Source organism: Chelonoidis abingdonii, chromosome 1 (assembly GCF_003597395.2).
Source record: "Chelonoidis abingdonii isolate Lonesome George chromosome 1, CheloAbing_2.0, whole genome shotgun sequence".
NCBI classification, from domain to species: domain Eukaryota; kingdom Metazoa; phylum Chordata; order Testudines; family Testudinidae; genus Chelonoidis; species Chelonoidis abingdonii.
The window spans coordinates 119225827-119238487 of record NC_133769.1 but is presented as its reverse complement, the minus strand read 5'-3'; the positions used below and the strand labels follow the sequence as shown (position 1 = coordinate 119238487).

Here is a 12661-nt window from a genome sequence, read left to right as displayed (position 1 = left end):
ACTGAGAACATGTTGAGCTTTCACTAACGCTCTTATCTTCCATGGATTGTAAAGCAGATTTGGTATTTATACCTCATTATCCTAATTTAACACTCAAATCCAATCTCCATCATCTGACAAAGCCTAGGTTTTATTGTTGCTCTCGGTTTTGAGGAATTTCTCTCTAGTGTTTCAATTTCATACACTTATTTGTGTCTAACTTTTGATTTACTATCATTTATTTATTGTTTTTTAAATTCAGCATCCGACCTTCCCTCCGTACGCCGTGAGGCGGTGCAGGCATGGCTGGAGACGGTCTCTGGAGGTAGTTTGGTGATATTCATTCTATAACAATTCAGAATAACCCTGCCCGCCCTCTTTCCATGCCTTCAGCGGCTGAGCTAGTACCTTAACACTGGAACTATGACCCTGTTGCTATTGCATGACCAGGATGTGGGAGTGTGCATGCATGCCTCGCTCACAGTCCATTCTTGCATGAACTGGGCTTTCATCTTACCCCTTGCAAAGGCAGGCCGTACAGAAAAGAACATCTTCCGTGTAATGCAGGAGAAGAAGAAAGTAGGTTGAACATTTTGATTTGGGTTATAAACTGAGGAGTAATTGTCATCCTTCCCCACCCCTTGACAAAGGGATCTTGGTGCTTGCTTGTAAGTGAAAAGATGAGGGAGAGTGCTTCAAGCAGTGTCTGGAGCAAATTACAGCTTCCTGATGAAGAGAGCAAGAAAGAAGATGTCAATTTAGCTAAAGCCAGGGACGCTCTAGAGCCAGGAGTGAATATAGAAAAAGCCACACTCCACAAACCTGAAACACGTTGCCCATCTAAGCACCAAAGGAGTGGAAAGATGCTAAGTGTCAGCTGCTCTTCCTAGGTGGTCCCCTAGAATCACTTACAAAATCAGTGACTGTGGAGATTTCAGGGGATGGGAGGGTGTTAAATTCTATAAACCACAAAAAGGGTCTAAAAAATATGGTAGACCAGGGGTAACTTGTGTGACCTCTAGTTGAGTTGCCCTTGCAAACAGAAGTAATTAGCTCACCTCTAAAATGTTGCTTCTGTAACTGTTTTGGCAAGGCAGCAGCATTTACGGGATAGCTGCACATCACCCCGTCAAGTCCTGGCTATTGGCCGACATAGACTGCTGAATTTGTAGTTTCTGGCTGCCATAGTGTATATCTCACCAATTACTGTGTGCAACTTTTGTCCCCTTGCTCCTCATCCTAACTGCACATACGTATATGCACAGTATATGTATAACTATAACCAGCCACCCTCTTATCCTGTCCCCCAAGCTCCGGGTCCTTCAGAATGGGCTGCCCAGTGCACCAGTGTGTTACTTATCTATGCATCCATAAAATAGGCTGCTGAATTTTGTGTTTTTAAGGTATTGTAAAGAATTTATTTTCATCTATTAGATCCTTGCTATAGGGCACTGCACCACAATTTCCAAATGGAGAAACCAGCATACATATAGCCAGGCCAGTGTCAGATATTCACACTTTTGAAGGTGACACTTCTACACATTTTGTGACAGTTGCTCACATTTTGATGTTTTTACCTAAAACAAGTTACTGTGTCATTACTGTTTCTAAAATGGCAGTAGCTGGTACACACCCAAGCAACAAGCAGGTCAGTAAAGCATCATTGTAAGAGAGGGCCTGGTTTAGTTAAGAACATGTTTAGATGTCACAGTGGGAAGCCCAGCCCTTACAACTGTAACTCGGCTTCATGTTGTAGATCTGTAAGATTCTGCGTATTACAAAGCCTCTGGTTTAAGGGTGCAGGCCCTGTCATGCCATGCTCCCTTTTAGGTGAAAGGACAGCATCTTATAACAGCAGTTTAAAAAAAAATGCAAGCCATGTGCCCCTCCACTGCTGTGATGCTACCAAGGTGAAAAAAGTGACATAGAAGAAATTCTCAGGTTGAAGGGGCAGGACAACCATTGTTTCAGTAGGACAGAATGTCAATGTCATGCTTGGAAGACCAAGGAAGCAAAGAGCCTCTTCTAGAAAAAGAGGAGAAGATCAAAATGTGTGTGGAGAATGTCAAGATGCCAGCTCACTCTTTCTTAGACTGTCATGATTGGTAGTGTTGTCATTTAAATGGTCCCAGGTAGACTATGAAATGAGCACTGACATCTGTTTACATCATTACGGACCCAGAACTTTAGCATTGTGTGCATATAGTTTGCAGCATGACTACTGAGAATGTGTGCTCATTTGCAATAATTGAGCATTCAGCAACCCAGTTAAATGTCTAACATGTCATTTGAGCCTGCAGTTGTGCTAATTATATGCATAAATCCAAAAATGTGGCCCAGGTTTGTGCAGTCTGCCAGTGCTATGGTTAAAGCTAGAAATGCCTTTAAAACAAAAAAGATTCTGCCTGAAGTTATGGAAAGACCTTGAAGCTGTGTGACCAACACCCACCCATAATAATTGAGATGGGATAAGGTGTAATATTTGAGGAAGTTATAGGAGTCTCTTGGTTTTTGTGAAATATAGTTTAATAATGTAAATTAAAGGCCATCCTGGTGGGGGCTCATGCTCCCCTCTGGAATTAAATCTTTTTATGTGTAACATTGTCAAATGCCTCTTTGGGTATATAAATTCATGAATCTTCCCTTCAGACTGATCCTGTAAGGCAGATTCTGGGCTCTGGAAAACATGAACATACTTCTTATGCGTCTGTTATTCACATTAAACTATCTGAATACATCCAGGTCGTGGGTATCTGCACTGCAGTCTGGACTCCACCAAACTGTTTCTTCTAGAATGTTGCAGCTGCACAGAGTTAAACAGTTTCCAAATGGTCAACTCTCCTGGCTAGTCACCTCCTGGCAGGTCACCTCGTCTGACTTCAGGTCCCTCAAACATCTTTGATTCTGCTGCTAGGCAAATTATTGTGGCAGAATATGAGATTGCAGTTTGCAACTAGCACACATCCTCCAAAATGTTGGTAACTGCAGTTCCTTTGTGGTACCAATACTATATTGCAGCAATAGTCGAGCGTACTCCATTAGAGCTTTCCCTGACACCCTCATCTAATGTCTCAAGCACATCTTGGTTGCAGAAGTGGAGACGCTAGTACTTCACAAGGCCAGTCCCGCAGTAGTGCCTTGAAAACCTTGCAGTGCCAGTGTCTGTGACAAAGCTTCCTCAAAAGCACAAAACCCCTTGACTACTCGGACTCAAGTTTTGAAATGCCGGTTGAGCGTCTTCCCTGCTGAAGCACCTCAGAGCATCTTGTTGCAGAAACAATGAGTAAATGATGCAGTTTGAAACTGTTTTCCCTTGTACAGATTTTCTTTCTCTCTGTGTCTCTCTCTCTCTCTTTCTCTCTCAATATTTTAATGCATTCCAGCCCCATTTGAGGAGAATAAAGTGGAGGATGAGGTGGGCACAGAACCAGCAGATACAGAAGGGGAAGCAGGCGAAGATGGAGACACAGGTGCAGAGCTGGATGATGGTACGGTACCACAGTGCACCATTAAACCTTGTTATGGGAGCAGAGTCATGTTGGGAATCAGGTATCTTGTATAAGGGTGATCCAGTCAGAACAGATCTGTGTATGTGGGAGCTCAGTGCAGAAGAGAGAGAAAAGTGGGACTGAAGTGTGAGATGGAGCTGAAGAACTGCAGTGCCATGGATTCTGGAAGACATTGCTCGCAACCACTCTGTTAGAGGACCCAGTCTTATCATAGAATCTTAGGACTGGAAGGGACCTCAAGAGGTCATCTAGTCCAGTCCCCTCCCCTCATGGCAGGACTAAATATTATCTAGACCGTCCCTGACAGGTGTTTGTCTAATCTGCTTTTAAAAATCTCCAATGGTGGAGATTCCACAATCTCCCTAGGCAATTTATTCCAGTGTTTGACCATCTTGACAGAAAGTTTTTCCTAATGTCCAACCTAAACCTCCCTTGCTGCAATTTAAGCCCATTGCTTCTTGTCCTATCCTCAGCGGTTAAGAACAATTTTTCTCCCTCCTCTTTGTAACAATTGAAGTCCTTACTCTCATTATAATCTTTCTGAATGAAAGAAGCGAGTGTTCACGTGGGAAAAGGCTGTAGGATTGACTCTAAAGCCTTCTTTTGCCAGCATGAAAGAAACTGTACATATTGGGAGATGTAGGGAAATTTCCAGCATAACTGTGGAAAGTATGAAACAAACTAGGGAACTTATTTGTATCACCATTAGTAACTAGTTAAGTGACCCCAGTTAGCATGTCATGAAGGAATAGAAGAGTTAGGTGCTGGGGTAGGAAGAGTAATAGAAAGATTTAGGAAATAGATGGCTGTCCTTATGGACTTGCATCCAAGATTGTTTCCTATCTGTGTCATCTTCTTTTTTTCCCCAGATCAAAGGTGGTCAGATGACACCCCATCTGATGCAGAAGATGAGTGTCAGTTACCTCAAGGGGACATGGAACAGCCAGAATTGAAAGTCTCTGAGGATGAGGGTGAGCGAGAGGCCACTGCTCCCTGCAGTCTGACAGAAGGTAAATATTTAATCTCTGTATCTTGCAGTCCAGAAAGACTGATCATTTCTTTGAATTGTCAGACTGAGCTATTGGTGAAAGCAATCTCTTCAGTTACATTTGAACCATGCCAATACTCTCAATGCATTGCATGTGTTTGCATTTGTGTTCTGAGAAAGGTGTTGATACCATAAGCTACATCTTCCCAAAGCATCAGGGAACCCACAGAACCAGTTGTTCCCTCTCAGATCCCTATGGGTGCTTTTGGGCTAACTGCCTTTGTCATTAGGGTCACATACAGAGGCCTGGTCTACACTACGCGTTTAAATCGATTTAAACAGCGTTAAATCGATTTATCACTGTACCTGTCCACACTACAATGCTCTTTATATCGATATAAAGAGCACTTTATATCGATTTCTGTACTCCTCCCAGACGAGAGGAGTAGCGCTAAAATCGATATAAACATATCGGATTAGGGTTAGTGTGGACGGAAATCGACGTTATTGCCTCCGGGCAGGTATCCCACAGTGCACCACTGACCGCTCTGGACAGCAATCTGAACTCGGATGCAGCGGGCAGGTAAACAGGAAAAGCCCCGCGAACTTTTGAATTACATTTCCTGTTTGCCCAGCGTGGAGCTCTGATCAGCACGGGTGGCGATGCAGTCCCAAATCCAAAAGAGAGCTCCAGCATGGACCGTACGGAGATACTGGATCTGATCGCTTATGGGGAGACAAATCTGTTGTATCAGAGCTCCGTTACAGAACACGAAATGCCAAAGCGTGTTGAAAAAAATCTCCAGGCTACACAGTGCTGCATGACAAGCGTAACGGAAAGCCAAAGAATCAAATGGATGCTCATGGAGGGAGGGAGGGGGTACTGAGGACTCCAGCTATCCACAGTCCACAGCAGTCTCTGAAAAGTATTTGCATTCTTGGCTGAGCTCCCAATGTCTGTAGGTTCAAACACAGTGTCTGGCGTGGTTCAGGGAATAGCTCCTTCAGTTTCTCCCCCCCCCCCACCACGTGAAAGAAAAGGGAAAGAAATCATTTCTTGACTTCTTTCAATGTCACCCTATGTGTACTGAATGCTGCTGGTAGACGCGATGCTGCAGCAGTGAAGAGCAGTATCCGCTCCTCTCCCCTCCCTTGGTGGCAGACGGTGCAATAGGACTGGTAACTGTCCTCATCAACCCGTGAGTGCTCCAATGCTTTTAACTGAATATGGGGGCGCCTGGGTAAAAACAGGAATGATTCCTGGTCACTCCCAGTAGATAGGACAGAACGGCTAGTAACCGTCTTCATCATAGCAACTGGGGGCTGAGCTTCAATCAGCCCCCTCCCTTTCCTGTGTAAAGAAAAGATTCTGTACTGCCTGGACTGTCATAGCAGCAGCATGCTGGGCTCCTCTCCCCCGCACCGCTTATTGTCCTGCCTGGACTGTCATAGCCCCGGGAGGCTGCCTCCCCCTCATTTATCTCACTAAACAAGTCTCTGTTTCTTATTCCTGCATTCTTTATAACTTCATGACACAAATGGGGGGGGGGACACTGCCACGGTAGCCAGGAAGGTTGGGGGAGGAGGGAAGCAACGGGTGGGTTGTTGCAGGGGCACCCCCTGTGAATACTGACACGGAGCAGCTGTGCTCTGATACACTGGTCCTCTAGTACACTTGCCCCCTATTCTAGGCAGGACTGACTCTATTTTTAGAAACCATAAAGGAGGGATTGACTCGGGGAGTCATTCCCAGTTTTGCTTTTGCGCCCCCGGCCGATCTCAGCCAGGGGCACTCATGATAGCAGCAGACAGTACAGAGGGGAGAGATAACCGTCATCTCATTGCCAGTTTACTCCGGCAGTAGACGGTACAGAACGACTGGTAACCATCTCTGCTATCATGCAAAAGCAAATGAATGCTGCTGTGTAGCGCTGGAGTATCGCCTCTGTCCGCGGCATCCAGTACACATACGTGCCGAAAAAAAAAAAAAAGCTGAACGGGCTCCATGGTTGCCGTGCTATGGCGTCTGCCAGGGCAATCCAGGGAAAAATGGCGCGAAAGGATTGTCAGCTGTTGTTTTCCCGGAGGAAGGAATGACTGATGACATTTACCCAGAACCACCCACGACAATGATTCAACCCAGAATTCCAAGGGGTGGGGGAGACTGCGGGAACTATGGGATAGCTACGGAATAGCTACCCACAATGCAGTGCTTCAGAAATCGACGCTAGCCTCGGACCATGGACGCACAACGCCGAATTACTGTGCCTAGTCTGGCTGCGTGAAATCGAATTTATAATATCGGTTTTATGAAACCGATTTTAGCTAATTCAATATTATCGCGTAGTGTAGACGTGGCCAGATACTCAGACTCCAGAGGGCTCATCCAGAATATAAAGGGCTAGTGATTTGTTCACTGTTTACTGTGCTTCACATGGATTTAGAATGTTAAAGGGCTCATTTGTGGGAGTTTTTAATGCACTCTCCATTTTCCCTAGATCCATGCAAACCCTCCACCCCCATCTGGTCACCCAATGAGACCACTGTTCCTCTGTCCCCAGTTGGTAGTCCCAGTACAGAACAAATAGAGGTAAGAGTTCCTGGTGCTCTTCAAAGTTATGTTGATACCAATTAAGGGACTGTACTCTCTAGATTAGTAGAACAGCTTGTATGACTGAGAGTGATAGTTTTAGCTCTTTTTTCTTATCTAGATAATGTACATTGTTCTCTGACTTCTTGAGACCTAGTTTCATTTAGATTTTAAAAGAAAACAAGCCACTTTTTTTTCCTCTGAAGAAATTCACAGTGCAATAGCTGATGAGTAGCACAAGTCTCTAACTCTAGAGGCAAAGAAAAAGTTATTGGGGACCCTCAGTGGGCCTGTGTAGCAAGCAGGAGTTATGTATCATGCATATATACAACAGCAAAATAGTCATTGTCCAGTCCGTGCTTGAGTCTGCTCAGTCACTCTGAGTTCCCTCCACACCAGTTCCCTGTCAGATTCATTTGTGTGTAAGATGAGTGAAGACAAAGGTAATAATTGAGACACCCCAGGTTTATGTTTTACTCATTTCAGTGCCATTTCATTTAGAAAAATCAGTTTCCCATACTACTGCTGTGCAGGAACAGGCAACAAGAGCTTCTCTCATGATGACTGAATGTGAATATAGCAGAACTCTTAGCGTTGAAAAATCTTTCTTCGTAACGTGGAACACTAAAAATGTTGAAATGATAGTTCCCTGTTTCCATTTTTTTAGTATTTTATTTTTAACTGCTGTGTCCTTTGTTTTTGTGATTATTTACTCACTAAATTGCCAGTGCGGTTTGATTTAGATTCTCTAGCCTATACTTAAATTGTGAGATCAGGCAGGTTTGCTGACAGCATTCATACTGGAAGGGAATGGAGTGATTTCCTCTTGTCACTTTTAATGGTGCCATCAGACACATTTATTATTTGTTTATAGTAATGCTGCAGTCAGGATCCAGAGCTATTTTGTGGTAGGTGCTGTCCAGGTATACAGGTAGACAAGGACTCTGCCCTTGAGATCTTGCACTGAAAATAACATTTTCTGTAGCTGATACTCTCCAGACAGTAAATCTGTATGGGGAAATGTCAACGGCTTAAACTCTTTCACATAATACGTTGCCTGGATGACATAGCTGTCTAGTGGCAGCAGGTCTAAGTGAAATCCAAGACTCCTCAGATGATTAAGGATTGGGAGCTCTGCAGCACCCAGGTAAGGAATGCCTCATGCCTTTGAGAAACAACCCTACCCTACCCTAGCCAGCTCTGGCCAAAATGTAGAATAGGTCTGGAAGAACCTTCCTCTGATGGGGGGGGACCACTCGGAGGTGGGAAGGAGTAAAGTGGAATTGGGTATTCTGAAATGTACTTTCCTTCTCTTTCCAAAATTAAATGTGTCGTTTCAACTTGCATAATAGACAGCTTACAGAGTGGAACAATATCTGATGAAAGATCCCAGCTAGTTTCCATGCACTGGAAAAGGATGCCAAATTTCATATATTGAAGCTTAAGTTATCACTCCCTTATTCCTGAAAGCCTGAGGCATGGTGCGATATTCTAAATCCCTCTGAAGGTGCTTAGGGACCATTAATAATCATTTCTTTTGTTTCTGCATTTCCATAGAAGGCAAAGGATCCCCTCACGGCACTGCCCTGCATGGACAAATCTCCAGAAACACGCTTTTTTCCTGAACCATTCCTCCTTGAAGAAAGTCCAAAAGATGAAATCCGTGAAGATCAGAAAGTTAAAAGCCCTTCTCTCTCTCTCTCTCCAATACGGTCCCAACCAGTTGCATTGCCAGAAGCCATCACATCTACATCACCAGTGCAGTCTCAGACAGCAGCACCTGTGTTGGCTTCATCCTCCCCCTCTGCCCAGTTGCCTATCTGTTCCCAGCCTTTGCCATCTGCTGAAGCATCCATTCCATCTCCAGTGGGACCTCCAGTGTGCTTTCAGCCCGTACCAGCCTTAACATCCACCCCTCTGGCCCAGCTTGCCCTAAAGAGCCAAGATAATGAGGTGGAAAAATTGGGGAGCCCTACTACTGCAGAAGAAGCCCTGAAACGGAATAACCTCGTAGAAGAGTTCTGGATGAAGAGTGCTGAAATCCGGAGGAGTCTGGGGCTTACTCCAGTGAACAGAAGCAAAGGGTCAGAGCCTAGCTTCACTGTCTCAGCCCTTGAGTCAGCTCCGCTGAGTGTTTCAGAGGAGGAGGGGATCCATCTTCTAAAACCCCAGCCTGCCCCAAGAAGGCTGATCATGTCCAAACTAGACAGTGAGCAGATATCTCTGCTGACTCCAAAATCTCCCTCAGACAAAGAGCTGAAGAGTTCCAATGAAGTAAAGAGAGACTTGTCCAGCAGCTCTGGATTGGGTCTGCATGGGAGCTCATCCAACATGAGGACATTGGCCAGCCAGAGCTTCAATACTTCCGACTCCACTATGCTAACTCCACCATCAAGCCCTCCCCCACCACCTCCTCAAAATGAAGCACCAGCAACTTTGCGTAGAAAGAGGCATCAGACAATTTGGCTGAATGAGACAGAGTCTAAGCCAGCACCAACACCAACATCTCCTGCACCCTCACCTAATGAGCACAACCCTCCTGCCAAAGAGTCAACCCAGGTCTCAAAAGAAGAAGTGCGGAAGTCATTTGTGGAGAGTGTGGATGAGATTCCATTTGCTGATGATGTGGAAGACACTTACGATGAGAGAACTGAGGATACAAGTCTTCATGAGAAGTTCTTTACACCCCCTACCAGTAGGCCAAGGCCAGAGAAGCCTCTTCACCTGCCATTGGTCAAAGAGAATGGTGGACCACCATCAATGGAAGGAGGAGCGAACCAAAGAAAGAGAGTGCTGCCTCAAATCTCTCCAGAAGCCAAGGAGCTAGCTGAGGAAAGAATGAGAGCCAGAGAGAAGTCTGTAAAGAGTCAGGCATTGCGGGATGCCATGGCTAAGCAGTTGTGTAAGATGAAAGATCTGGAGGCGGCTGCAGCTGCTGGGGCCACCAAGGCACGAAAAGCCTCCTCCATGCCCTTGAAGCCCAAAGAGAGGGTTTTTGAGTCCTCAGCACATTTGGCCATGAAAGTACCAGAGGGCCCCACACTGAAACATAATGCTGCTAATGAAAAGTTCCTCTCCCCCCCTGCTGACGTTGCGGGCCCCGAAGGGTCTGTCACCTCCTCAGAGGGCTCCAGTGGGAAAAGTAAGAAAAGGACTTCTCTCTTCTCCCCTCGTAAGAACAAAAAGGAGAAGAAATCCAAGAATGACAGCCGGCTTTCTGACAAATCCAGTGGCCTGGCCGAGGAGGCCACCAAGCCCAGATCATTGTGGAAGTCTGTTTTCTCTGGATATAAGAAAGACAAGAAGAAAAAGACTGATAACAAATCCTGCCCTAGCACTCCCTCAAGCGGTGCCACAGGGGACTCTGGGAAGCACAAAGTCTCTCCAATGGTTAGAGCAGCAGGTATAGTACATCTGCCTGTCTGTACACTGTACTTTCACTGCAGCTGGAAAGCTTCTGAAATGAAGTAGTCCAAGCTTGCTACCCCACACTGTTATACCTCTGAGTCACTCTCCTTTGCCTAACACGCAAACTAGGATTACTCTTGAGAATAATGGGATTAGAACTGTACACACGTTTGTTTATAAAATATGTAGCATATCAGTGGGAGAAACAGATTGTCAAACAGCGAATTTGGCACATTACTGTTCATTCCATATGTACCAGCCTACAGAACTAGTCATTTTTCTGCTTTAACCTGACTGAAAAGAGGAGTTTGCCACGTCTCAGACTTGTTTTAACTCCTACCCTGGCTCCCTGCTTTGACCGTCAGTTCACTTCCCTTCAATCTGCCATGGCAGATTATGCAATGTTTATAGAGACTGACATAAATGTCCGTTCATTAATTAAAAGGTAAATGGGTGCTCAAGGGCATGGAGGTATAGTTACTTCCCCTCCTCTTTGCTCCCTGTGCAACTTGAGACCTGCCAGCTCTTCACTGCTCTAAAAAGCAGGGATCATGGGATCAATCATAGATCTGCCATTTGCCATCAGGTCCACTCAGAGCACTTGATGACAACTTGAGACTCTTGAGACATATTAAAGCAGTTATCTGTAAACACGGGCCAAAGCACAGGTACCTGTCATTTCTTTGACTCGTATAAAAGTGGAGCTGGCCAAAATGACTTAATCTCTGCTGCTGTCATCCAAATGCTCAGCCTCTTTGTAGGAATGTTGACCTGGCTGGAGGGAAAGGAAGCTGTGCTTGGCATGTTCAACATCATTCTCAAATTTACCTGCTTCAGAAGGTGGTGCTTCATTAGAAGGAAACCCCACAGTCAGTGATTCCACACTCTGGTATCGCTTTGTGGAGCGGTGCTTTTGGGAGCACGATATTCCCAGATATCTCAGCAGTGAAGTATGACTGTGATAATTGTTTCAGAAGTGTAAGTCAAACAGGAGCAAGGCCAAGCTCAAAAGTATCTGCAGAGACAGAGAAACACAATAGTAGTGACTACTCTTCTAAACTTGTCATCTTATTCTTTCTTTTTTTTTTGGTCTGTTTTCTCAGATTTGCAGCTCCGTCGACACTTGAGTTTCTCAGAGGACTCTGACCTCTCCAGTGATGACGTTCTCGAACGATCTTCTCAGAAATCCAAGCGAGAGGTAGGAAGACCATTTAGATAGAACTGTCCTCATAGAGATCACAGACTCAGAACCACAACAACATTTGCCAGGATTAACTTTATCATTCTTACTGTTTTTGCTGCGGATGGTGTTAGTATAAGATTGGTTGAATAATAAATCTGAAATCAGCCAGTCAGTTTCAACAATAAGCCAGATTCCCTACTGGCATTGTACATAGGTCCTGTTGTCACTGCCTTGCACACAGGGATTATGTGTGTATTGCTTTGTTCTGAGGGTAGGATATTTTTGTCCCTCTAGAAAACATGCTCGCAATCTCTAGCAATGGGAATTTCATGTCTCAAGAGTAAATTTTACTGGCTGTAACGTTACTACAGAAATGTGCTATTGGGACATTCTTCACTTCATGGTAAAGATCTGGTTTTAGGATATTGTTGTGCCAACCTGTTCAATAGGTTGATCTGTTGGAGTTCGAGGCAAACTGTATACGGATATGTTACTGTGCGTTCAGCAAAGGCATAAGCAAGACAGAGTACCCAGAGAGGAGGAAACTGCAGGTTTGTGGTTCTGCAGCATGGCATATGTGTGCGTATTTCCCTGGGGAGATGGGGATCTATACCTTAGCGTTCTTCTGGCTGGAAAGGGAGAACCTGCGCCTATTCCTCTCCCATTTTTGTCCCTGCTCCCTTTGACGGATTCATGGCAATTAGCAGTGTCTCTGTGAATGTAAGCAGTGACTGCGAAACTGGAATAGAAAGAAGACACATTGGATACATGGGGATTTGAGCATAGGGCTGTTGCTCATCATGCAGGTAAGGGCTGGGTGTCCACTCAGCTTCTTGAAAGAAAGAAGTGTCTGCTTGCCCATGAGCAGCCTCCTCTGGCTAGTACTGTAGAATTCTGGAGTGAGCCACATTGAGCCTCCCCAGCCAAACGCAACTACACAGTGAAATGGGGCTCTAAGGGGAGTAGAAAAGTAAAGAGAAAGTGGAAGGAGCTTCTGCTGGCCC

At 45.1% G+C, this 12661-nt stretch overlaps 1 protein-coding gene across 1 annotated transcript in view; it reads left to right on the top strand.

The window, feature by feature from the left end:
• MICAL3 (microtubule associated monooxygenase, calponin and LIM domain containing 3) overlaps window positions 1-12661 on the top strand; it is a 278656-nt gene that overhangs the window by 227467 nt on the left and 38528 nt on the right. The window contains exons 30-35 of the mRNA XM_075069475.1: window positions 242-304; window positions 3363-3467; window positions 4358-4498; window positions 6975-7066; window positions 8624-10469; window positions 11578-11672. Of these exons, the coding sequence (XP_074925576.1) occupies window positions 242-304; window positions 3363-3467; window positions 4358-4498; window positions 6975-7066; window positions 8624-10469; window positions 11578-11672 (2342 nt within the window). The remainder of the gene's footprint in view (window positions 1-241; window positions 305-3362; window positions 3468-4357; window positions 4499-6974; window positions 7067-8623; window positions 10470-11577; window positions 11673-12661) is intronic.